This window comes from Benincasa hispida, chromosome 6, assembly GCF_027475165.1.
Source record: "Benincasa hispida cultivar pf3 chromosome 6, pf3_genome.v1.1, whole genome shotgun sequence".
Classification (NCBI taxonomy): Eukaryota; Viridiplantae; Streptophyta; class Magnoliopsida; order Cucurbitales; family Cucurbitaceae; genus Benincasa; species Benincasa hispida.
In genome coordinates, this window is record NC_143483.1 from 17,717,402 (window position 1) to 17,743,864 (window position 26,463).

Below are 26,463 nucleotides of genomic sequence, written 5' to 3' on the forward strand. Positions count from 1 at the left end.
TTTATATGTAATTAATTAGTCTTAATTTATTTTTATTTAAAATTTGTTAAAGAGTAATAATAATTTTAATAAAAAAACAAATATATTTTAAAGATTTATAGTAAAAATATTAATAGATAATTAAAAAAAAAAACCTAAGCATTCATGATAATTTAAGATTTATTAAAAGGTAAACGAAATAAAATTGGACAATTGAAATATATGAACTAAAATTAAATTATGTTAAAAGTATAGACAAAAATGGTATTTGGTTTAAATAAAAAAACCGTTTTTGCTTAAATTTCCATTAACCATAAAAAAAGAAATCAGGCCAAAAGATCAAATTCCCCTTTCCGACACAGCGTCCGGCTATCGAGAGCTAACCAGACGGTTCAAACACTGAGCACGGCGGCGTCTTCTTCCTTCGTCTGTGGGTCGGTCTCTAACCTTCAACTCCTCTGGTTTGGAGCTTGAAAAGAGTCTTTATTCTATGTTTTATCGAATAATCTTTGACATGAATTCAAAAATTGTTCGTTCTAACGAATGAAACTATATGGATTATTGGATACTAAGAAAGTTGGGATCAAAACATGTCGAACGTATTGCGTTTTAGGTTGTCTTGATTTGAAGATGAAAAGATGACAGTCTGGTGATTTTGTTACTGGTTTGGTTCAATTAGGTTAGTATTTGTTGTTATTACCATTTAATCTGGGGGGTTCTTTGCATTGTTGTTTATTGGAGTAAGATTAGAAAGTCCAGTTTGCTCTTTTATTCATAATCAGATGGATCATTCTGTTTCGTAAATCATGATCTTCCTGCTTGATTTCATATATCTATAGTTTGTGATGCTTCTTATTCAGTTGCCTCATTCATCCTTTGTCTGTTCTAGGGTTCTTTCTGCTGTGAGGGGTTCTTGTGAAACTGAACTACATTGCTTTATATATATATATGGTAAAAGTCCTAATTTGTTGATCTTATTACTCATAATATCATATATTTTATACTTTAAAAAAAAGTTCACAGAAAAGGTTTGCCTCATTTTATTTCAATTGTTGGGTTTTAAATCTTAAAGAACTATCATGTTTCAAGGTATTTCACACCTTAAAGAACATCGTCTATCTTCTTTTTGATCCTTTGGCAATTTCCAAAGCTGCACAATGCTGCATAATTCATCATTTTCACCAAACGTTGTTGTCCAGAATCAGATTGATCCCATGGATGCAGCAGATGCCAGAAACTTTGTTGTGGGAGATACTGCTCATGCAGAAGTTGATGGCTTTAGGCATCAAGTCGATGAGATTTTTCTGAAGGTTGACAGGGTAAAACACTGATATACTGTAACCTCATTGTTCTGCACTTATTTTTCTTTCTGCTAGGTTTATTGCACATTTGATAGTTGGGGCATACGGCTGGCTTGGCAGACCCAGTATTCTCTGGCTGGGTGAAGGGTGACTGTTTGATATCCATTATCTAACAGTCATCATGAGGGTGCAATTTGCCCCACATATGTGCAAATATCATCTTTTAATTCATCAACTCATAGACTTGTATCTTTATCAAAATCTGAAAAACAAAATGACTTGAGAGACCAGTTTCAAATTTTAGGACAGCAATGCTAACATTAAATAGTAGTTCAGCTGGATCACACCCGATTTTTTTGTCCGGATGTCAAATATAATCACGTCACTTCCCCAAACTATAAGGATTGAAAAGTATTCTTACAAAATAGCAATCCCTTTTCTCGTCAAATTGTTAGTTTCAAATCTGAGCTTTCTTCTTTCCTTGCAGCTTGAGCAAAGCGTGAATGAGATAGAACAGTTCTATTTGACATTGAAAAAGAAGCAGCAAACTGGTAGTAAAGGTAGCTCTATTGTAAAGGATAAAGACAAGGAAAGACATGTTCCAAGTATTAAGAAGCAGCAGCAAGAAGCAGCTCGCAGAGAAGCTGCAGCTGCAAAGAGAATGCAAGAACTCATGCGGCAGTTTGGGACAATATTGCGTCAGGTTACCAACTCACTGGCATTCTGTTCAAATCTTTTGCTAATTGTTTGCGTTGTTTCCTGTTTGCGTTCTATCTCATAATTGGGTGCCTTTCTGATATTGGACCTTCCTGGTTGTTCCTTGAGAAATTCATGCATTCATACAGGTGGACTTGTCTTTGCATTAAATTTAGTGCTCTAAGATTAACGTCTTTTTCGGTATAAACATTTCTGTGTCCCTTGTATGCATCCTTAATTAAAGCTATATTGTCTACATTTAACCAACTTTGACGACATATAAATAATTAACTCCTTGGAATGGAGTTATTTGAAAATTGTAAAGCTATAGCTCCCACATTTGGACATATGGTCATTATATTTCTGCATTGACTTTCAGATATCACAGCATAAGTGGGCCTGGCCATTTATGCAGCCAGTAGATGTGGAAGGTCTTGGATTACACGATTATTATGAGGTGAGGTCTATATCCCTCTCTAATAAGGTGCATGAATTTCACATTTTCTTCCAAATCATACGGGACTACCCGCAGATTTTAAGCACTATTATGGATATTTCTTCAAATGAAGATTTTGAGAGATTGACTAGAGGAGGCTCATCTTTCATGCCTGTATCACCTTTTTTGTGTGTGTTTCTCCAGTCGTTTGTCTAGATTGCGCTAGTTTCATGCATTTGTCTTATGGTTTGTTCTTCTATTCTGTCTAAGCTGAATATTCAATATGCATACATTTACCTCAAAAATGTTTAAGAGGCATGGGTGTGATTATGGAGTTAGCTTCTCCTGCCATTAGGCGTGACTGCATGGGCATATTTTAGCATTGTTTGGTATGCACTCAGGTTCTATAATCCTTCAGGTAATATATGTACTCTATTTATTAGGTGATTGACAAGCCAATGGACTTCAGCACAATTAAAAATCAAATGGAGGCTAAAGATGGTACTGGATATAAGAATGTGAGAGAGATATGTTCCGATGTGAGATTAGTCTTCAAGAATGCAATGAAATATAATGATGAGAGAAGTGATGTCCACGTGATGGCCAAAACTTTGCTTGCAAAGTTTGAGGAGAAATGGCTTCAACTTCTGCCTAAAGTCACTGAAGAGGTAAGTTGTTAGTGAGAACGGTTCTTGAATGGATCCATATTCCTTAATCAATTCATGGTGCCTGGGAGTTCTGATTCTTCATAAACATGGTTTCATTTGTTTTAAAGAAATGTTAAAAAATATGGTTGAAGTTCTAAAAAGACCTCACCTTCCAGGAAAAGAGACGAGAAGAGGAGGAAGCAGAAGCGCTGTTGGACATGCAGCTTGCTCAAGAGGCTGCTCAGGCAAAAATGGCTAGAGACATAAGTAATGAGGTTTGCTATCCACCATGTTCCAAGGATCTAGCTATTTAGTGAGAGTCCTTTTTGCTCTTTCTATTAATGGGAAACGCAACAGATTGTTTAAACATGGGTTATGAACTCTTTTCAGATTTATGAGGTAGATATGCAACTGGACGAGCTTCGAGAACTGGTCGTGCAGAACTGCAGGTTTATTCTCACTTTTCTTATTTCAAATTTCAGCTTTCAAAGTCGTTTTCTGGTAACATGCATTGATATAAATGCATGATTGCATTCTCCTAAAGCATATTCAGAAGTTGGCATTTGACAGGCGTGTGTTGTGTGCCCCAAATAAAACTTTTACCAATTATATGTAATTCCATTTTGTGGTTGAGGGTTGGCAATTTATTGGGATGATGTGCTTTGTGACATTAGAACATGACTTGCATTCCATAAATGGAGTGTACTAATACCATCGTTGGAATGACTTGAATATGTTATTTATGTATTTTTCATCTTCGCGTTATTTACGTTTGACCCTAGGGGCGCCTCTGTTCTGTATTTTGAATAATTTTCTCCAGTAAAATTGTTCTCTTTCTGCCTCGTGGACGTAATTAACACATTGTTAGTGAACCATGTAAATTTGTATGTTGATTTTTTTACTGTCTACACTTTTTTTGTTTATTTTTATTTGTCGATTTGTAACACTATCATTGTGTGGTTCAGAAAAATATCAACCGAAGAAAAGAGAAAGCTTGGAGCAGCCCTCACCAAATTGTCTCCAGAAGATCTCAGCAAAGCGTTGGAGATTGTAGCTGAAAATAACCCAAGTTTTCAGGCTACTGCTGAGGAGGTGGATCTCGATATCGATGCACAGGTACCTCCTTTCTTCCTCCTTGTCTGCCTCGTACTTGTCTATGACAATGATTAATCGAGTTTATTGCTGCATCATGTAGAGTGAATCTACCTTATGGAGGTTAAAGTTTTTTGTTAAAGACGCCCTTGAAGTTCACGCTAAGAGCTCAGCGAGCACAGGTGGTGGCAACAACCAAAACCATACAAACAGCAATAACATCAATAGTAACAACAAAAGGAAAAAAGAGATTTGTGATGCTATAGCCAGAACAGCCAAGAAAAAAACTAAAAAGCCCTCTTCTTGATACAATAGATCAACTTTGAAGCTATCGAATCTTATAGTTGCTTTTAGTTTGTTTGTTTCTGTAACATGCTGCTGAAAAAGGGTATTTCTGAAGTGATCGGTGCCTACCTAACCTGTAAGTGTCGCATTCTTTCTCCTGTAATTATACTTTTACAGCTCGTCGCACGTTGAAAGGGCAAACTCGCTATTCGCTTGCGAAATCGTCGAGTTATTTTTTCCTAGGGAGGAATCTTTGGGGATGGAAACCGTTGATGTAAACCAAATCCTGAATGTCATTAAAAGAAAACTACCCAAATTTATTAAAAGAAAACTACCCAAATTTTTGGAGTGCAGCAGGACCAGAAACACATCATTGCAGTGTAGTTTGTAATGCCTTTATATTTCCATTAGATGTATGTATTTTGGTAGTAGCAATAGTTTTGAAACATGTTTTACTTGAGTGTTTGAATTTTCAATTTTACTCTTAAAACTCTCTGAAGTTTTGGTCCTTATATACACATTCAAACTCTTTTATGGTTCTAAAATTACTGCTTGGAACTTTTAGCTAACCAAAAATAACTTGACCTAATTATGAAGTGAGATAGGAACTCTTGTATTTCAATTTTGTTGTTTATTTTTACTAAACTTTGATAGTTGAATTAGTTAGAATTTGTGTTCCAATTTTGCCGTTCAAGTTTTCTAAACTTCGATGTTTGAATTAATCAAAATCTAAATCTAGTATAACTTTCATAATGAACTTAATTTTGAATTGAGGTGGATTCTTTAGGATTGTTTTTAAATATAGGAAAATGAGTCAACTTATTTATAAATATAGGAAAATGTCATTTTCTATTTATGATAGATAGTAATATTTTGTTATATTTAAAAATATTTTCAATAGTTTTGCGATATAAAACAATTATCATTTTTTTTATTTATAGTTAGAGAGTTAAGTTGTTTTATTTTTATTTAAGTTTAAGTGAAAATAATGTTTATAAACTTATTTTTTATAAATCAAAAGATAAAAACCAAATAGTTATCAAGTAAGTAGATTTGAGATATTTTTAAATTTCAGACCTCTTGGATACAATTCTAAAACTTTTGTAAAAGCTTCTAAGTAAACCTTTGTAGTAATTTTAAAATGGTTGAAAATACTTTTTTCATTCTAAAAATTATCTAAAATAAACTTTTAATTATTCAAAATCAACTTTAATACCAGGAAAGATGCGTTAAAATTATAAATTAAATATTGAATTTATTTTGAGTGTGATTAAAAATATGTTATTGATTTTTTAGTACAAATTGAGGATGAGAAATTTAAACTAAGGACTTCTTTTAGTTCTTTTAGAACTCAGTACATATAGATGTTAGTAGTTTTTGTTGATAATATGTGATTGATTTTGAGTAATTAAAAATATGTCTCATATTTTAAACACGACAAAAAGTGATTTTAATTTCGAAATCGATTAGATATATACATTTTGACAAAATGCAGTCATGGCCTCGTAAAATTATGTAAAAAAAATAAAATAAGGGATGGAAAAAAAAATTCGAGAAAAACAAATTATTATTATGGAAAGCTTAGTAAATAAGAAGAGCGTCGCCAATTACAATTGAGGAAAAAACAAAAAGTCAGGCAGCGACAGCGAGGCACTATTGAAATCGGTTCGAGGGAGCTTCACTGACTAGACTGACTCACTGAACGAACACCGTAGATCGCTCTGCCGGTCTCAACTTCACCACTCGTAAACAACCTGGTAATTCTCTCCTTTTCTTCTTCGCTTTTCTGTTTTAGAGCTTCAAAATTCTACAGAAACTTCGGTGATTTCTTAGTTTGCTATATTAGGATTCCTTCCGCTTTCTGTTTTGTCGCTTGGTTTGCTCGGAAAATGTAGCGAACTGCATGTGGCGCACCGTTCTAGGGAGTAAATGGGTGCTTCTCGATAGCCTTTATATAGGATGTAAACGTCGTGTAATCCTGCAAGTTTTCATGAATATACCATTTCTCGGTCAAATTTTGAAAATTGAGCTGAAGTTTTCTTGTTTGCATCTTTAATTTAATGTTTTGGTTGACTCTTTCTGTTATTCTAGTTGGTTTCGTGAGGTTACATATCAAGTTTGATTAAGCAAACATATTGCGTTGCTATTTTGTTCCTGAAGGGACATGTTTAGCCAAGGCTTTCTTTTAGGTATAGCTTTATCAGTGGAGGTCAGTGAACGTTGGAATAATGGAGGACCGCACAATATTTATACGATACATGTGCTTTTTGAAATGGAACTTTGTGTTATCTAATATGATATGAGAGCACATAAACCTTGACAGGTTTTTGGTTGAACAAAAAAGATCCGATCCAAAAATGGTGAATCCAGAAAAAGACATCATTTTGCGGGCATGTTGAGGATCCCATATTGAAAAAATGGAGAGACCTCAGAATGTTTATAAGATACACATGCTACTTTTCTTATTGCCAATTGCTTTTGAGATGGAATTTCATGTTACATATTAGTCAAATTAAATCATATGAAGGGGTTAGGCCATCGATCCTGATTCAATATTCACGGAGGAGTAAGAAAGGTAGTTTAGGGCTGGAGTTGGTTATGCATCAGGGAGGGACCACAGAGAGAATGTTTTGAGAGTGAGGGTTGTACATTGGTATATAAGGGAGAGTAGGTTGTTATTATGTTTTTATACTTTTTGTCTGCAGAGAATTCTCAGAGAAAAGGGGAGAGATTACCAACCCTTTCGAAGTGGCTGGGAGCTTTGTACTGCCTTGGGGGATTTTGCCCTTTTCATAGTATATTGGAGATAGTGAGGATGATAACTTACAAAAGGTTTATTTGTTCATAGCAGTCGTGGTGTTAGGAATGATTCTCACATAACAGTCATTGAAATGAATCATCTTATTTATTTAGACAGAAGGACATCCAGCATAAGATGATTGTGAACAACTCTGAACTTTTTATATTTTGAAATAGTTGTAAGATTAAGTACGTTGCCCTTCCCAAAATTATGCATTGGTTCTATGCTGATTTGGCGGAAAAGATGTAAAACCAGTTGTGTAGATAAGGTTTAATATCCTGAAAGTGAGAGTTTAGAATTGAGTGCCTGATGTTACTACAAAAGTGCAAAAAGAGGGCCCATTTAAATCAAAACTGATAGCAATCTTTTGTTTTCATTTTCATTTTTGACCAATCATATTATGACATTCTCATATTGAGTTGCCAAAAAATTCTTACTATAAATGTTCAACATGCAGGTTATGGAGAACCCAGGTCTAAATCACCCTCCTGAAGTAGATTCACTACGAGATGATTTTGTTGAAAGCTCTGCAGAAACTCAAACGCCTTCGACACAAATTTTTGAACAAGCAAAGCTGTTAGATTGCCAACACAAAACTTTACCAGAATCTGACTGTTCTGATGGGCAAAGGCATGAGGTCACGGAAAATGTTGAAACTGAGAAGTGCAGTTCAGAGAAGACCCAAAAGTTGGAAACTTTAGCTGTTGTTTCATCTGAATCAGAAAAGTTCAATAATTCGGAGAGTTTGGAAAAGATGGCTGATAAGGGCTGTACGGAACTAGCAGAAACTGACATTCTTAACATAAAAGAAATTTCTAACGAAGCTACAACTAACGAGTCTGGCTGCAGCAAAGTAAAAGAACAAGCTCAAGATGAACCTCAAAGTTCAGACAAGGGTGCGTTTATTTACCTTGCAGTACACACTCTTTGTTATTATTATTTATCTTAAGCAGGATACTGTTGAATGTAGACATGACCTTCCTTTGTTTCATCCTGCTTTTTGCTGGATAAGAAAATAATTTTATCCAAGGAATGTGGTGGGGTACTAAAAATTGTTGGTGGTTAGGGACAGACGTTCATGTGAAAGAAGAAGTAGAGAAATACAGCAATGCTGAGACTAGCATGTCGGACAATAAAATTTGAAAAGGATGCAAAAAGAGATCTTGTCCTTCATGTCTATGAGATAGTTATCAAGTAGCAAATATTAGAAACTTTCGTTTTGATTTCCCAATTAAAAGATATCCATTGTTCAAAGGAGTAAGCTAAGCAAAGTTGATTTATGCGTAAGATTGTCTGAGATGTGTAAATGGGCATGGAGCTCACAGTTTTGCTACACCTGTTGCCGAAATCTATTTATTATTATCTTTTATTACTTCTTTCAGCCACTGGTGGAGGTTTAGATGCATCAACGTCACATGGGAAGGAAATATCTGCGACAAAGGTTATTCAAACTACAAAAAACATAAAATCTGTGAGTAATTTTGATCATGGGTATTATTTATTTTGATCTTATTTTTTAGCTTTCTGCTAGATCTAGGAAATTAATGCATCCTGGTCACTTGTTTGATATGCAGTACCGATTCAATGTGCCACCCAAAGTACTACTAAATATTTTCAAATTAGCCCTTGGACTTGATAGCTTCTTCTTCTTCTTCGTATTATTATTATGTATAGAAATTTATCTCTCTTCTCCCTCCACCTTCCCGTCAATAAATTTTTCTCTGCAACAATGTGAAAAGACTGTCGATAATTTTATTGTTGTAGCTCACAATGGCCTCTTTATTGGATTGAAATGTGGACCACTTATCTCCCCATGTCTCCATTCTATTTAAAGGCCAGAAATTTTGTGGATTATTAAGGTGCAATAACTTTCAGGAAAGTGCTGAAGTCAAACGCAAGAATCCAAAGCGTACATTTAAGTCAGAAAAGGAGTTTCTTGAATTTACTTTAAAGTATCAGCAAGTTCATGCAGAAAGAGATGCAGGCAAGTAAAGAAGTGAACAAATGAAAAGTTTCACTTTCACAATCTTGTCTGTTTTCTGGTTCTTTTTATATTTGTTCGAGATGATGATTCATGTGGGTTATTAATTGTTCTGCTAAAGGGTGGTGTATAACAACTAATTAAACTCTATGCCTACAGGCTACAAGAGTAGTATGAACTAGAAGTATGAACTTTGTTGATTGCTATTAGATTGCTTGGATGTTCCCCCTGTATCTTGAGTAAAGCCTCTGTCTTCAGTTCAGACTTGTTGGATTGGAAATGAAAATTTTCTTTTTAGCCGACCTATGGGCAACGAAAATTTGCTTTTATATTTTCTTTGACAGTTTTCACCTTTTTGTTAACTTTTTATAGTATCAAGCCGAAGATAATCCACAATGCTGCAGTTTATGTCAGTCTTATTATTTTTCTTTTTTTGAAAGATATATCGGTCTTATTTTTGGTTACTGAAAAGTTTTTGTAGTTTGTCTTCGCAGATGCTATTTTACAGTATTAGCATTCCTTTATTCAATTATTTGGAGGTCAAGAAAACTTTGTGGGCGTTAATAATTATTTATTATATTATTATTTCATTTGGGTGAAAGATATGAATATGCTAATAGCCTGTCATCTGTCATCTATATCTTTCTCTTTTCAGCAAAATTTTTGTCCTGTACTTTCATATTCAAATTAGACGCATTCTGATTGATACTTAAGTTTTTAATTGCATGCTATGGATTTATAATGTCATCATCTTCTATGCACAGCTATTGTTGTACGGGACAAGTTGGAGTCACTATGCAGGGAGTTGCAACGTCAAAATAAAATGCTAATGGTATGATCTACATATTTAATCCATGCAAAAGTTAACTTTTTTAATTACGATTCTAGCCTCAGTTTTGTGATTTGTAACGTTTTGGTATTGTACTTCTATTTATCTTTATTTAGTTATTGTACTTCTATAAATGTATAGATTTGGTTTCCACATGTTAATTTTGACGTGACACTTGTGTTAAGTATTTCCAGTTGAAGTGTATGGTATTGGCCAGGCATGTATGTTTTGCATGCCACTTTTAGTGGGCCAATGCCAGAAAATAGCAATCGGGAGCAGGATTTGGTTGTTTGGACATGTTCTCTTTCATGTTATCTAAGGCCTCGTTTGGAAACCATTTGGTTTTTTATTTTTTGTTTTTTAAAAATAAGTTTATAGACATTACTTTACCTCCAATTTTCTTCTTTTGTTATCTACTTTTTACCAATGATTTAAAAAACCAAGCTAAATTTTGAAAACTAAAAAAAGTAGCTTTTAAAAACTTGTTTTTGGAATTTGGAATTTGGCTAAGAATTCAACCATTATATTTAAGGAAGATGCAAATCATTGTAAGAAGGGAGGAAATAGGCTTAATTTTCAAAACCAAAAACTAAAAACAAAATGGTCATCAAACAGAGCCTAAATTAATTGATTTTAGTATAACTTAAATTTAATTTGCTTTATTAAATTAATGTGTAGGAGAAATAAATGAGACCACAATAACAAAAATTATCTTTTCAAATAACTTTTAAAATAAAACTTTAAAACTTGAAAGTTTTATAAGAATAGTCTATCCAAAACAGTTTTTTAAAACAACATTGGAAGGTCATTTCAAGAATGCCTTAGTGAATAAGTTCCTTATTATCTTTCCAAAGATTGAAGCGTTGAAGGTTGGATCCCCAATCCCAGAACTAGGAAAAAAAACCAAAATAAAGTTTGAAATATACGCTCAAACTGTGCCTCAATCATCTTCTTTCTCCAATTTTCTCTGAACCTCTCTTGTATGCCTTTTTTTTTTTCTCCCGTATCTTCCGACTTCCATCTCTATTATTACTTTCCTCTATTTCAGTTACCTTCTAATAATTAATAATAGCTACGTGAATCGAACACAGGACGAATGCAAACGGGTCTCAACTGAGGGACAAAGCCTCAGAACAGAATTATCAGTTAAGTTTCAAGATGCAATCAAGGTATGATTTTCTTCGAGTAACTTGATCAGAAACTCCATAAAATAATTAAAAAAATCTAATGGACTCTTAACTAACAATTCCTCCAGTAGAATTGTCTGATGGATTTGAGGCAACAATTGTTAATTTTGATTTTCAATTTTTTGCCAGCTGCAGTTGGTTACTAATTCTCTTTTATCTATAACAATTTTGAATATGTGTGCAACAATATCTTGAGAAATGTCTCTTTGATTTTTTCGATATTAATTTTTTTTACTAAGTATTTATACATCGATGGTATTTACATTAGAAGTTAAGACTTCATTATGGGAAGATTTCTTCAACCCCCCCCCCCCCAAAAAAAAAAGAAGGAAGTAAAACGCAAAACTTAAAAGTATGGCAAAGTAGGGGAATATGTTTCTAGGATTGCAAAGTTAATATTAGTAGGACGAGTTGAGTTTTAGCAACTTTACGAGAAAATGATCTGCAATGAAAAGAACTTATTAATGGGTTTTGAGTGTGTTTGGGATACCGTGCCTTCTTTCTTTATTTAAGGTTGAACCTTCTATTTTCCCTTTCTTCTTTACACTTCGTATTTATAGAACTGATAGTGTCTTATAAAAAGAAATTATAATGATAAACACACTTTTAGGGTTTGTTTGATAACAAATATATTTCTGGTTTCCTGTTCGTAATTTTCCCGTGATAATTGTTACTTTTTCTTTTCTTTTCATACACCTTAATTCTGAAAACAACAAAATTAAGGCTTCATTTCGCAACAATTTCATTTTTAGTTTTTTGTTTTTGAAATTTATACTTGTTTTATCTCAATTTCTTTACTCAGGTTTCACATTTTTTAAAGAAACTTTTGAATTCTTAGTTAAATTCCTAAAACAAAAAAATTATTTTTTAAACTATTTGTTTTAGTTTTCATATCTTGCCTTGGATTTTGAAAAATTATTAGAAAGTAGATACCAAAACAAAGAAATAGGTGAGTAGTGTTTAAAAGTTTAATTTTTAAAAACCTCATGATTATCAAATGGGCCTAAGTTTCTTGTTTATGTCCCTAGTTTTTTCCAAAAACATCGGTTAAAGTATTCTTTTATCATTTTTACTTATAAAATGCGTAATAAAAATCTAAAAATCAATATAACATAAATTTTTTCATATCTAATTTTTAAAATTTATTATCATGTAAAACTTTTTTTTTTCTTTGGGTAACAAGAAACAATAAATGGTTACCAAACATGTTTCTTCATAATGTTATCAAGCACAATTCCATTTTTTTTTATTAAAAAAGACGAAAATAAGAAACAAAAATGGATATGTTACTGAATGGGTCCTAAAGTGTGCACGTAAATTGACATTGGTGAAACTTGACAGGCAAGTCTAAAGTTGGGTTAAGAGAATGATGACTCCTCTCTTTGTGGTTGTTATTATTTATTGTTATATTCCTCTCGTTGATTATATTTCTGTGCATTCCTTCGACAGGATGTTAGCAATAAGCTAGAGGAGCAAAAGGATGAATGCCTTGCACAGCTGAAAGAGAATGAAACGTAAGACCATATACATTGTTGAGAATATGTTTTATGCTAAAAAGTTAAAATAAACGTATTTTGTTTCTTTAGAAGAAACTGGTATTTTGTTTCTTGTTTTGTTTTTTTTGTTTTATTATTATCATTATTATTTTGCATATTTGCGTGAAGAATAACCTAGAATAAGCGTACATAGGAACAACTACGTTTCATTGTTATTTGAGCATTAGCAGGAGCAACCTACAATTACTGCATGTCATATTGATATTACTATTTTCTAAAAGTGACAATGGTGTTATATATTCTCTTACTGTATTGGCAGGAAGTAAGACTCATTACTTTTTTCTTTTTTTTAAATAAGAGAGGCTACACTCTCACAGTAAAGAGAAGAATATATGGTGTAAAGATGTCGATAAAAGTTGAACTGCATGAGAGAATCTTTAAGGACTTGAAGGACTGAATGCCCTGATCTCTTTGCCCATGGGAATGGATTGGGATAACAACAATAGCTCGTACTAAATGGAAGTTGAAAGAAGAAAATTCCCCAGAATCAGGCAGAAATAAAGCATCTGTGTCATTTTCGAGGGAAAAGATGTTAAAGAAATGAGGGAACATTCAGTGTATTAAAAAGCCCTCCCAAGCAGGTGCCTAGGTTCAAGGCGTAGGTTTGGCGCACGCCTTTTGTGAACCCCAAGGCTAAAAGCCCGGGGTCTTGGGGCTTTTTTATTATTTAAAAAAATAGTAATAATTAGAGTTTTTACTTATTTATTGACTAAAAAAGACCAAATTTATTCAACCTAAATACAAAATTTATTGTGTTTAGGTTTTTTTTTTTTTTTTTTTTTTTTTTTTTTTTTTTCCTTCATATTTCCACTGTGACTATGCCGTCTCTTCTTTATACACTACTTTTATAAATAGTGGGACTCACAAGAAAAAAGTCCGCACTTGTTTTTGTGATTTGCGCATAAGGCCATAAGACAATTATGCTTTATTGCGGCTCGGGCTTTAAAAAATATTGGGGACGCTGTTTGGAGAAGGCTTGAGCCTATACAATGGGCTTCTTGAAAAACAGAAGCTCGTTCCTTTCTAAATTGAAAATGAGCTAGAAATCAGTTAAACAATGAGAAAGGGAATTTCATGGATTTCTTTTGAGTGCCACTAGACTCCCATATTTGTATCAACCATTTGAGCGATGCCCAAACTTCCCAAAAGTAATCTTGTGCCAGCAGAGACTCGGGCTCTGGCGAAGACTGGGAGAACAATTGGGTTCTTCTTCTTCTTCTTCCTCTTTTTTATTTTAATTTATTTTCATTATTTTACTTTTTTCGTTAATGGCTGTAAGAGTAACATTTTTACGGTCCCCTTTGATGAATATCTCCTTCCTTGGCTTCCAATTTTAAGTTTTTTCATCCTTATCCTTGGACCCGTCTTTGCTTTCTTTGAGCAATTAGTATATTATAGTTTCTGAAGTAAACAATATCAACATTTTAGATTCTCCATTCAGAAACGATGTTGGTAGTTAATAAGGAATTGTACCCTTAATGTGACATTTCTTTCATTTGGTTTTACTAAATTCTTGCATACCATGTCCAGCTTAAGGAACAAACTGAAGCAGCTTGTTGATCAGTTCTCTCTTTCCGAACAACAATTCACACAAAAGGTAAAGTTTACAGTTTTGCGGCTGAGGTTAGTATGGCTTGGATGTTTAACTATTTATTTTGTACGGCCGAATTGATTCATAATGTTTTGTACATGAATGCACAGTTGAAGCAGAAAACACTTGAACTTCAGCTTGCTGATCTGAAAACTAAGCAATGTGAGGAGAAATTGTTTCAGGAACAATCTCAAATGAAAGTATATGCAGAGCAAATTTCACAATTATTGTCAACAGAAAAGAATCTGCGTTTACAACTAACAGCTGATGGAGAAAAATTTCAACAATTTCAAGTAGGGCTTGAGTTTAGCCTTTTTTTTTAGAAAAAAAATTAATTTAGAAGTATATTTCATACAAATGGCATCTCGTTATGCCATTTAAAGAATGACTTACCAAATTAACCTAATCTTAATTTATGTATTGATAATGTTACAGGATGCATTAGTAAAAAGCAACGAGGTATTTGAAACCTTCAAACAAGAAATTGAGAAGGTACCACCCCCCAAATCTCTCGCTCAAGATAGCATTTCAGGGCATAGTTCTCGAAACGCCTTCTTGTTGCATGATACACTCGATTAAACTTCTATTATACATGCGCTCATCTCCTCTCAATTCTTCTAAAAAATATATGTAGATGACAAAATCCATCAAGGAACTCAAGAAGGAAAATTCATTCTTGAAGAGCAAATGTGAGAAATCAGATGTTACTCTGATTGAGCTTCTTGATGAGGTATATTTATATTCACTATAATTTATTTTACACTTGTTTGTGATTCGCTATAATTTATTTTACACTTGTTTGTGGTAACATCAAACAGTAATACGTTGTTTGGACTTAGTTCATTGTTTCTAATTTAAATAATACTTTAAAGAAATCGTAGCTTGGCTGGTAAAGATTAAAACGACTGCAATTGAAATTAGTAATTTCAAATTACTATTCATCACAAGTCCATGATTTAGGAAGAAAATGGAATTAGTTCTAAAATACAAAACAAACTATTTAAAATGAAAAAAAAAAAAAACGTTTAAAAGATGGCTATCTAAATATATGTTCGTTGGATTTTTGTTCTAAAATATAAAATGAATAAAAAACATCGAACCATCTTGTGAACAAACCCTTGGAATTCAATTGATTCATCATATGCTTAGTTCTGTTTTCAGCTGAATTTATGCAGGTATATGCTTGTATTGTTACCGTATTGAGTGAGTCTGATTTTATTTCCAACTAGTTGTTTTATCCTTAGTCATTTAACCTTCTAGAGAAGTCGGATGTTTGAATTTCTGCTCTCATTTCTTGTTTGAACGGCAACAAATTCAGTCATTTGTTCGTTGACTTTCACGGTTTATTAATTGAATCACTAGACTAGTCTTTACATCAACCATAGTATTGGATTTTGAGTGAATTCTGGTTGAGCAGCGTGAGGGCTTGAAGAAACAGCTGGAGAAAATGAAGAACCAGAAGGAAAAGCTCGAATCCTTGTGTCGATCACTACAAGCGGAAAGGAAACAAAGTTCTATGGGAAGCAATAACTCTGATTCACCTTCAGTTTGAAGTCTTAACTTATTTTGTAAAATATGATATGCTTGAGAGGATTTCAATACCTAACTCATATAATTTGACTGTCTTCAAGCTGAGGAAATAGTTATATTGTGATTTGAAGATCACCATGTCCATTACTATCAGCTTTTGTAGGGTTAATATTGATTTTTGTTGCAGAAGGGGGGAAAAAAGAAGAAAAAAGAAAGTCTTCTTGTTTCTAATGAACAGAGTTATGAACCCAGTTGCAGTTTTGAGATGGCTTGACACTATTATATTTGTAAATTTCAATCTGAAATTTGACATGTTGAGCTCCTCTCCCTCTGTCCAAATTTGAACTTTTGATGACTAATATTTGATTTCTTTACTTAGAAAATAATGTGTTTATCATATTGACTCTTTTAATGATATTTGGTTTTTCTCTCTCTTTTAAACTATAAGATTTTCAAATTCTAGTTTGCAGTGATTTTAATTTATTGTCTTTTTAGTTTTAGACGTGGTTGAAGATTTATTTGGATTGACTTGAGAAAAAAATATTTTTTAAAAAACTCATTTTTAAAACATTTGTGATAAAAATTTATTAAAATACACCTGAAAAAAAACTTATTAAAATACATTTGAAAAGTTATTTTTAGTGGTTGTCACATTTTAATTTTGTCCAAAATGACTTGTTTTTTAAATTAAATATTTGAAAATCTATTCCAAACACACGTGGTGAATAATTTCAATAGAAATTTGCTACATATTTGTACCTAACGTTAAAATTGTAAATGGAGCAAACTATACAACTAAGGATTTTATAATAATTTGGCATCACAAATTGACCATGCTTTAGACCCACATTTCTAAAATTCAATGAAAAAAACCCATTTTTCTATTGGTAGTTATTGAATGAAATTTATTAAATTGACTCATAATTTAATAAGTGACACACTATATGTATAGTAATGTGAAGATATTAATTTTTTTTTTCTTTAAATTAAGGGATGTTTTCAAATATTGCATAATGAGTAAACTTATTTACAAATATAACAAAATATTATTGTCTATCAGGGATAGACAATGACATTTTGCTACATTTAAAAATAATAGTTTTTCTATTTAAAACAATCATTCAAATATTGCATAATGAGTAAACTTATTTACAAATATAACAAAATATTATTGTCTATCAGGGATAGACAATGACATTTTGCTACATTTAAAAATAATAGTTTTTCTATTTAAAACAATCATCCTTAAATTTAATATAATATTAGGACTATAAACGAAATTACAATTTTATTTAATGTACTGCAAATTGTATAAAAGATAGTTCTTTAACTTTGATGAGGGTAAATTTACTTGACATTTTGAAGATCTTCACTACATTTACAAATTTTGAACGGTGATTTCATATAATTCATATATAATATTATTTGTTTATATGACGAACAAATAGTAGAAAGATGTAAACAACTCGACCAAAGAGTTCACATACACACTTTACCTATCTCTTGAAGCAATGTACAAAATTTCATTTATGAACTTGCTGTTATATTTACAAATTGCATCAAATCAATCAAATGTTTTTCTAGATTATGAAGGGAATGCATAAAATCATAACTTAAATAAATATCTTATTCTTATCCAAAACTTGAGTTTAACTAGATTGATTTAGACATATGTCTTCGATCAGGAGATCAAAGATTCGAATCTACTTACTTTCAAATATTGTTGAACATAAAAAAGAAGAAGGAAAAGAAAAACGAGATGAATATACTATCAATTAATTTTTCCATAGTCATGAACATAAATTCTCAAAAGTTTAAAAATGAAAATTAAAATTAAATTATAGAAAGAAATTTTAAGAGAAAATTGAGATTGAGGCATGGAATAATATAACAGTTGATAATTTAGGAATATTTTATTGAAATTACTGTAGAACTTTACAATAAAGAATAGGGGATAAGACATAATGTGAGGGATTTAATTTATCCTAATTGTTAATTCAATTTACACTTACAATCATCATCTAGAATAGTATGACAATTCAAATTACTATTCTAAATCATCATCTCTTTTTAGATCACAATTTCCATTTAACATGCAAATATGAATATAACTCAAGAGTAATTGACATTTCTAAGTTTCTGTTCTAGACCCCTATCACGTTTTTGTAGGTCACAATTTTCATTCGACATGTCAATATGAGCGTAACTCAACGATAATAGGCATTTCTACACTAATAGTAATTTTGAAAAAAAGTCAAGTGTAATATTGAAACTTAAAAGAAAAAGTGGTTTTTTTAGTTAGCTTTAAATATATAATTTAAAGGATGTATTTGGGGGTAAACACTATCCTAAAACTATAATAACCACCCATAGTAAATACTATTTCGTATTCCCAATTAGTTATAGTTAATGATATTGCAAAACTCCAATTTGTTATAATATTTATTATTTGCTACCGTTTTTACTATTTTACATTAATTATTTTTTTTTCTTTATTAGAATGTTTACTATTTTTTTTTTCAAACTAAAACAGTTTACATCTCAAACACATAATAACTCAACTAAAATAGTCTACACTTCAAATATCAATTATTATAACTTAACTTTAATAATCTAGGACTATAATAACCAACTCTTTACCCCAAATGTCCCCAAAGTAGGTTAATTTTCAAAGTTAGTCCCTAGGGTTTGAAGAAAGTTACAATCTAGCCCTAATGGTTTATAATTAGAATTTAGTTCATATTGTTTGATAAAATACTTGTGATAGGGATTATTACGAAAATTTTATCAAGCTGTACACACTATTTATGAGATCTTATCAAAACACATAAGGATAAATTTAAAAATTATAAGGATCAAATTCTAACTTTATCCAAATTATAGAGATCAAATTTGCAATTTAACGTATACTTATATTTTATAGGTTAAATTATAAAGAACAATCTTGAACTTTTTCGGTTGTTTAAAAAATACTCTTATATTTTCAAAAATTGCAATATTACCCTCGAATTCTCATAAATGTTTCAAAAATATCCTTAGAGAAGAAATTATTTAGAAGTTGGACGAAAATTGAGATGCGAAACAATGGTGTAATAAATGATATAGAACGAAAATTTGAATCACTATATCATTTTAGGACATCACCATACAGCTTTAACTTTTAAGTCTCTTCGAAACTTTAAAGAATTTATACTCTAAAATTAGTTTTGAAACGTTTATAAAAATTTAAAGATATTATTGCAACTTTTAAAAGTATAAGATTAAAAGTTGAAAGGCAAGCGTAGCTTATTGAGGTGGCCGTGGCCCCCCACTCTCAGCGCATTCTTGCATTGCAATTCGTCTATATAATCCAAAATCTTCCCACTCAGGTTGGTTACGGCAAAAAGCCTCTCTAACAAAAACCGTTTTGTTTCATTTCTTTTCAATTTTCCCACCTCCATTGATGTAACCATTGATCCTTCTTCTTCTTCTTCTTCTTCTTCTTCTTCTCTGCAATGGACGTCGACGGCAAATCCATCGACCGTTGCAGTTCCAGAAAACTCCAAATCAATAACAACAGCGTTGTTGGAACCGACTTCTTAGAGACTAACAAGGCGGACAGAGCAATGTGGCTCTTGAAATGCCCGCAAGTTGTAACTCGTGCTCTTTCTAATTCGCCCGATGGCCCTTCCCGTCCGGTCGCTAAGGTCATCGTTTCTGTTGACCCACTGCAATCGAATGACGATGATGATTCTTCCTCTACTGAGGTATATGATGACGTTCTGCTATGGTGATTTTGGTTTTGGATTCAGGGCTCTCTTCTTATTGCATTGTGTGATTTCTTCTGTTTCTTAACTTGCTTGTGCATGCTTTCCATTTTAGGTTGGCTTGTGCTTTTATTTTTCGTTTGGTATTGTCTTTATCTTAGGGCTTTGTGTTTGTTTCTGTGTATGCATTTGCCGTTCTTTTTGTTTATAATTTGTTTCCTTTGGAGCTATTCGTTGATTACTCGGACTTTATATATATATATATATTTTATCTTTTTGTTCTTTCCTTGTGTCACTGGTAATGGAAAGTTTTGTTGTTTGTTAAAGTTTCTATGACGTGTGGTTAGTCTAAATTGCTTTTTCACTATTGTGTTCTCGTGATGCTTTTCTATGAATAAGACCCCTCTGGTTTACATGCTTGCTTTCCTAACTACCAACTGGTCCCTCCGGGGACATCCCATAAAATTTCCTAACTACCAACTGTGTTTGAATACGGGGGATCAGGAATTTTTGGAGATTAGAAAAAAAAATAGTGTTCTTATTACTCTTCCCTGACTAAAGGGTATGTTCCTTTCCTAACAATCAGCTGTTGTTAGTGATCACTATCAGTCCCCAATTTCTCATGTTTAACCTCGCTCTGAGCCTATGATCAAATGGTTCGGGTCCATGCTCTTGGTCATGAATATTTCCTCACCATTTTTCCTTATTTTTATATTGGAGTTGTGGATGGTGCATAATTTGCACATCGTTATGTTCATAATGCCTGAGACTGACAAGGCAGGGTTTCGATGTTCCAAATTAAAAACTTCAAATGCTTAACGACCTTTATCTTCTGCTACTAAAGTCATTCGTTAAGAAATTGGTGATCGATTGTGTGAAAATCTATGTAACTCAAGGGAATATTTTTTTTTTTTTTTTTTTTTGTTGTTGTTGTTGTTGTTGTTGTTGTATGCATTGATTCTTATTTCAACAAATGGGTTGGTGGGTTCTGCATCACAAGGTAAATTATCTGGTTTCTTTCTTTGAAAATGGTACTCATTGGGTGTTTGAATTGAATGACATTACTTTTAAAATGGTAGCTCATATGTTGGCTACTTGTGTGCGGTGAGCTAGGTATTCTGAAGTTTGGTTAGATCACATTCTCCAGCATGAAATGGTGACCTTGGATGATACTGTTTTACCTGGAGTTCAATGTGATTGAATTTAACAATGGTTTGTCATTTTTAGCCGGAGAACTATCCAAATTTTTATTGCTCCTGTATGGCTGTATATATGCTAGCAGCCTAGAGATACTGACACCATTTGTACCCTGTATACCATCTCGGAGTGAAGTGATAACCGCTTTGTTTTTTCTCTCCTTTTTTTTAACAACTATGGTTGTCGGTACAAATCCACCTATTTATGTTATTTGAGTTCTATAGGTTTTCATACACCCAAATATTGTAGGGTCATGTGATTGTCCAATAAAGTTAGTCGATATGTTTGTAAGTAGCTTGGTTGCCTTGAAACTTACAGTATGAAGAAAAAATATCTTAAAGGAGTAACAGTACTAATCTTTAGATTGTGAAATACTTTATCTTCCAAAACTCCCGGTTTAGAATTTCTTGCTATCATCTGAAAGGAAGGAAACAAATCGTAGTTGCCCTCTGATTTAGTAGCATGTTAAATAAGATGCTCTGTGGAATAGTTGTGACTTGTAAATGGTTTTAGCTAAAAATTACAAGACCTTTGGATTGACCACATGCAAGGAGGCTTTGTAACCTTTTAGTAAGAAAATATATGTTTATCATAATTTGACTGATGTAACCACAATGTTATGATTCCTTGCCAACCTGTAGTGCTAGCCGTGTCATGTTAATGATTCTTGCTTCTAAATCATTTTCAACTGCATTTAAAGCACATTTCCAAGATCGTTCATTGCTATTTCTCCTTTAGTAAACTATTAAGATCTTTGTCATAGAAGACAAAAACTTTATCCATGAAGTGGGAACAAATCCATGTGTTACTGAGAGCACACATTTAAATTTTGATTTCATAAAGAACAAGATCAACCTGTATTTGTGATGTATGTCTGACAACAAACGACTTTAAACATGAGTCTCTTGGCATATAATCCTAAGAAAAGTTTCAGTGATTGTTTCATAATACAGGACTTTGGTCGTCCTTTTTTTTTTTTTTTTTTTTTTTGCAATTTCAATTATCTCATCTAAATCTTCTAAAAAATGTTTCCTCTTGGCACTTGTAATTGTCCTATTATTAATACAAGAGGTTGGGGATAGAACTATTTGCTTACTCTCTGATGATGAATAACGAATATCATAGCTCTCGTATCCATGATTGGAAAGTTTTATATTAGCCTTGGGAGAAGGGTAATCTCCTTTGGGGTCATAGTCCTTGCGGAGGATCTTCATGTAGCTCTTTTCTCCATGGTGAATCCCTCTCCCTATGATTATACTTTCTTTATCTTGTTGTGGAAGACAATTTTTTTTGAAGAAGGTTAAGTTCTTCATGTGGCAGGTCTTTCACGAAAGAGTTAATTCTTTAGATAGATTTGCGAGGAAGTTATCCTCCTTGATAAGGTTGTAGTGCTGTATCCTATAGGAGCACAGTTGAGGATGTGGACCACCTTCTATGGAGCTGGGGAATTTTGCCTTTCTGGCTCAAATTTGTTCTTTAGGCGTTTAGTTTTTGTTGAGTGTGATCTTGGAGTTGTAGCTTTATGATTGAGGAGTTCTTTCTTCATCTGTCCTTTCACGGGAATGGGTGTTTTTTGTAGCATGTTAGGGCTTGTGTGATTTTGTTGGGCTTTTAAGGTGAGAGGAATAATATAATCTTTAGAGTGTGTGGTAGGACTTCAGTTGATGTTTGGTCTTTTGCTAGGTTCCATGATTTTCTCTAGGCTTTAGTGGTTAAGACTCTTTGTAATTTAATAACATCTTGAGGGGATGGTCAAATACCTCAAATCACTTGGCTATATTGTAAGTTTTCATCCTTTACCTTTCAATATAGTTTGATTGTGTTTTGGTTCCTATCATAATTATCCTCTTAGTTGCGTTATTTGCTTGATTGGAGTTCCTTTTTATAGATCGACTCCTTTTGTTTAGACTTTATTTTTGTATATCCTTGCATTCTTTCCTCTATTCTCAATAAAAAGCTTATTTTCTCATTATGAAAAATATTGTTCTATTATTAGTAGTTAGTTTGTGCCTAACATATTCTCACTTGCAAACGTAAAAAAAAGTTATCAGTGATCACCAAGTTGGGCCTAATTTTTTTTTTCAAGCATGGCTTCTTACATTGGTTATTATTTGTATTAAAGGAGAATCATGAGAATAATTATATGATCATCCATTGTTTGCTTTCTTCAGCTAACAATGGCTCTTGATTTTAGTTCACTATGGAATTGGCTGGCACTGACTCTGGAAATACATTAAGGTCATACTCCTTGAATATGTCCACGGACTTCATTCCAATGTCTGTATTTTCCGAGTCATCACAAGGTTGGTTTATGTCACTCTAGCCGCTTATTGAAAAATGACTCATGAATATGATGTTTTAAATGTTTGTGAGCTGGATGAACTATTACTCTGATTGTGATCTGAGATTGAATTTATATTATGTGTTCAACTGGTATTGACATGTTCGTCAATCTTGGATTTGAATAAATATTTAATCTTATTGACTTCAGACCATATGTGCATTAATAATTAATTTCAGAATCTGTCTGATTCAATATTAATTATTAACGTTATATTAGTAACGTCATGACTTTGATCATCAATACCGCTCAGTTTGTTGCTATTGTCTATTTCGAATAGAGGTTTGGGCGTGGGAGATATCTTAATAGTTAATACAGTTCGTGCTGGATATTTATATAGTGTGTTGTTTAAAAAGAAAAAGACAAAGGAAAAAAAATCTTGTAACGTGGGAGTTAGTATGAGAGTCTGTGTTCAGTTGAACCTGACTCCAACGAGTTATTAGGCTTATGCTTTAATTTATAATTAGGTGAGATGAAGTTTTTTGTTTAATATTGCCTTCCAATCCTCTTTAATTCCTTTTCCATCCAACATCTGAAGTGTCAAGACTCAGTCAGGTATCTTGCAATTTTTGGAGTCTTCTTTAAAGTAATTATATCTGAAAGTTGTTAACGTGGACTACTGATCTCATACTGGTCTCATACTATAGCTAGCACTGTTGGAAACTAAAACATCTTTACGGGAGATGGGGTAATTGATCTCGATGCACAAAGCCACATTCTGATCAAATTCTGCAGAAACATTTTACGTATTTGCATATTAATAAGAGTTGATCATTTGCGTCCTGACACATTTATAAGTTCTTTCCGCTGAGGTTCTCTAATGTTAGTAGAGGAGATTTCCATTTATTGAGTTATAGTACAGAGAACTTCTATTCAAATACCAGCATGATCTTTCATTTTGAAATTTTCTACTTTGTACATGACAAACAATAAAACTTACAAGTTGTGTGTACTAGAGATTGACTGCAAGAAAACGATAGCAGCTATAACTTCTATTTTTCATCTTGAAGTTTTATAATATTTTTACAGGATAAACATATGTAACTGATAAGCTCTGTGGGTTTACTTAAAATATTTCAAATTCTTCTTTCCCTTTAGGGAAGTTTACAGTCGAAGGGAAAATACTAAACAAATTTGACATGAAGCCACATGATCAGAATCTTGAGAGGTATGGAAAACTCTGTCGTGAAAGAACTCACAAGTCTATGACCAAAAGCAGACAGATTCAGGTCTCCTTTGTAACTTCTTATGCAGCATGCTTAGATGTTTGGTTACTTTACTTATTTCTCTGTCTCACGTTCTTCTGGTTAAAATTTCCAAATATTCCCTACAGGTGATTGATCATGTCACAGGAGGACATATGAGGCCTATGCCAGGGATGGACGTGTTATCGTTTGGAGCTGCAGTAATTATACTGTCTTCATTTCTACTTTGTTTGATATTATTAAGTTAAATTGTGATTTTGCCTGTGCTATATTTAAATACCCTCGTAGTCAGTCAAAAGTTTGTCCAAATGCTTCCAAAAATTAACTTTTCTAATGTGAATATGTGTGATGCTAATTTTGGTACAGGAGAAGAAGAAAGTGGTGAGCAAGGGATCGGAAACAAAGAGGTTGAGAAAGGAGCGTGGTGAATTGGAGAAGATTATTTTTAGGCTTTTTGAAAGACAGTCATATTGGACGTCAAAACAATTGATTCAAGAGACTGACCAACCTGAAGTAAGATTTTTTTTTTATTTTTTGATATATATATATATATATATATATTTTGAAGAAACAAAAAGAGTACATTGACTTATCACAAAAGGAATGAAGCCTAAAGTCGGAAGGGTGAAAAACTCCCTCCCCCAGATTAAACTTTGAGCTAGGCTATAATTACAGAAAACAATTCTTGCATCTTAGTCACCGTAAGGAAGAGTTCAATTGTACACCTGTCTTTCTTTCTTCCTTTCTTTTTTTGATATCTATGAGTTGTCAAAGCCAGCTTACGCACACTTCGACTAATCTCGTGGGAAACCCGTCTGACCCTACAACATTTGGATGTCAAGGAAACTCATAGGATATTAAAACCTAGTCTGGTCACCATAGATTGAACCCATGACCTCTTAGCTCGATTGTACACCTATTGACTACTAAGCTTGCATGTATAGTTTATCATCTCGTTTATGCAGTTTATATAGAATTGAAACCACATTGGTAAATACAAATATAGATAAATGAAACTGTGGTTTTATGCCGATTAGCTTTTAACATGTTATAGAGTCTTACATTGCGGTCGACTCAAACATATTCCGGAATATAAAACTAAACTGTACTTTATATCCACTCCCTTATTTTTCATTTGGGAGAAGGGCACACATCTCTCAAACATCTGCATCCTTGGGAAAGAAGCAAATCAACTGCTCACTTGAAACACTAAAGTTCTAGTTGATATCTTGATTCTGATTCTGCTTCTTGGATTGGTTAAAGCCTGGAACATTCAATCTTTCTTTTTTTGCAGCAATATATGAAGGAAATACTTAAAGACCTTTGTGTCTACAACAACAAGGGTGTTCATCAAGGAACATATGAGCTGAAGCCAGAGTACAAGGAATCAGGCGAGGAAGCGAAACCATGATAGGTGAGGTATGTTCCAAAGAACTGAGAAATGACTTTGGTTTTGGTATTTGACTAAACATTTACTGGAAGATTTGTGTGTGGAGGGGAGGGGGCCGCTCTTTTCTTTGGCTTTTAAGTTTAGGCTTAGAGGATTTCCCCATTCTCAACTCATCAGTAACCACTGAAATTTTGTAGAAATGTGAACCGATCATCGGCTTCCTCCCGACGGTATATTGTACATAGTGATCACAGTTGGTTGCTGCTTTTGATCGTAATTTCTGTTGAAAGTTATTTTGTAATTTGTAATTATTGATTGCTTAAAGTTGAACTCATGGATATCCACATCAGATATACCATAGGAAGGTTCTCATGTTTCCAGGTTCATATATTTTCGATCTTATTTTATGTCCCCCTTACTCTATTGAATTACTTGCATTTTTCATTTTATTTTTTTAGGTTCAAACAAAGTTATGTCAACTACTGTTGAGTTATCTTTAGGTTGGTTCGTGAGCAATCCTTCATCCCTTCTATAATGATATAAAATTAAGAGTGTTCTATTTCAACCTCCTCAAGTTTACTTCCTATGGTCAATTGGAAAATCAAATTAAAATCATTTTTGAAACTTTAAGGACTCAATAGAAAACTATATATATATATATATTAATGACGAAA

At 32.8% G+C, this 26,463-nt stretch overlaps 3 protein-coding genes across 6 annotated transcripts; all 3 read left to right on the plus strand.

Moving 5' to 3' along the window:
* The first annotated feature begins 267 nt into the window (after positions 1-267).
* LOC120079375 (transcription factor GTE6-like) lies at positions 268-4,789 on the plus strand. 2 transcript variants are annotated; one of them, XM_039033535.2, is made up of 10 exons: positions 282-413; positions 869-930; positions 1,179-1,298; positions 1,768-1,983; positions 2,356-2,433; positions 2,856-3,080; positions 3,236-3,334; positions 3,450-3,508; positions 4,025-4,175; positions 4,255-4,789. In XM_039033535.2, exons 2-10 carry the CDS (start codon positions 928-930, stop codon positions 4,456-4,458), a joined length of 1,155 nt encoding a protein of 384 aa, XP_038889463.1. In that variant the 5' UTR covers positions 282-413; positions 869-927; the 3' UTR covers positions 4,459-4,789. The 2 variants fall into 2 exon arrangements, with proteins under 2 accessions (XP_038889464.1, XP_038889463.1); XM_039033536.2 differs by lacking the exon at positions 869-930 and having other exon boundaries at positions 268-413.
* Positions 4,790-6,030: 1,241 nt separating this feature from the next.
* Positions 6,031-16,233, plus strand: LOC120080482 (alpha-taxilin-like protein). 2 transcript variants are annotated; one of them, XM_039035151.2, is made up of 12 exons: positions 6,031-6,193; positions 7,694-8,132; positions 8,619-8,707; positions 9,112-9,220; positions 9,982-10,049; positions 11,138-11,215; positions 12,683-12,747; positions 14,320-14,386; positions 14,491-14,673; positions 14,816-14,872; positions 15,015-15,110; positions 15,798-16,233. In XM_039035151.2, the coding sequence occupies exons 2-12, from the start codon at positions 7,697-7,699 to the stop codon at positions 15,930-15,932; spliced, it is 1,383 nt and encodes a 460-aa protein (XP_038891079.1). In that variant the 5' UTR covers positions 6,031-6,193; positions 7,694-7,696; the 3' UTR covers positions 15,933-16,233. The 2 variants fall into 2 exon arrangements, with proteins under 2 accessions (XP_038891079.1, XP_038891078.1); XM_039035150.2 differs by having other exon boundaries at positions 6,191-6,369.
* A 3,044-nt stretch (positions 16,234-19,277) lies between these two features.
* On the plus strand, positions 19,278-26,175 carry LOC120079471 (uncharacterized). 2 transcript variants are annotated; one of them, XM_039033667.2, is made up of 7 exons: positions 19,278-19,656; positions 23,048-23,156; positions 24,293-24,423; positions 24,528-24,599; positions 24,766-24,912; positions 25,694-25,818; positions 25,987-26,175. In XM_039033667.2, exons 1-6 carry the CDS (start codon positions 19,405-19,407, stop codon positions 25,808-25,810), a joined length of 828 nt encoding a protein of 275 aa, XP_038889595.1. In that variant the 5' UTR covers positions 19,278-19,404; the 3' UTR covers positions 25,811-25,818; positions 25,987-26,175. The 2 variants fall into 2 exon arrangements, with proteins under 2 accessions (XP_038889595.1, XP_038889594.1); XM_039033666.2 differs by having other exon boundaries at positions 25,694-26,175.
* The last annotated feature ends 288 nt before the right edge of the window (positions 26,176-26,463 follow it).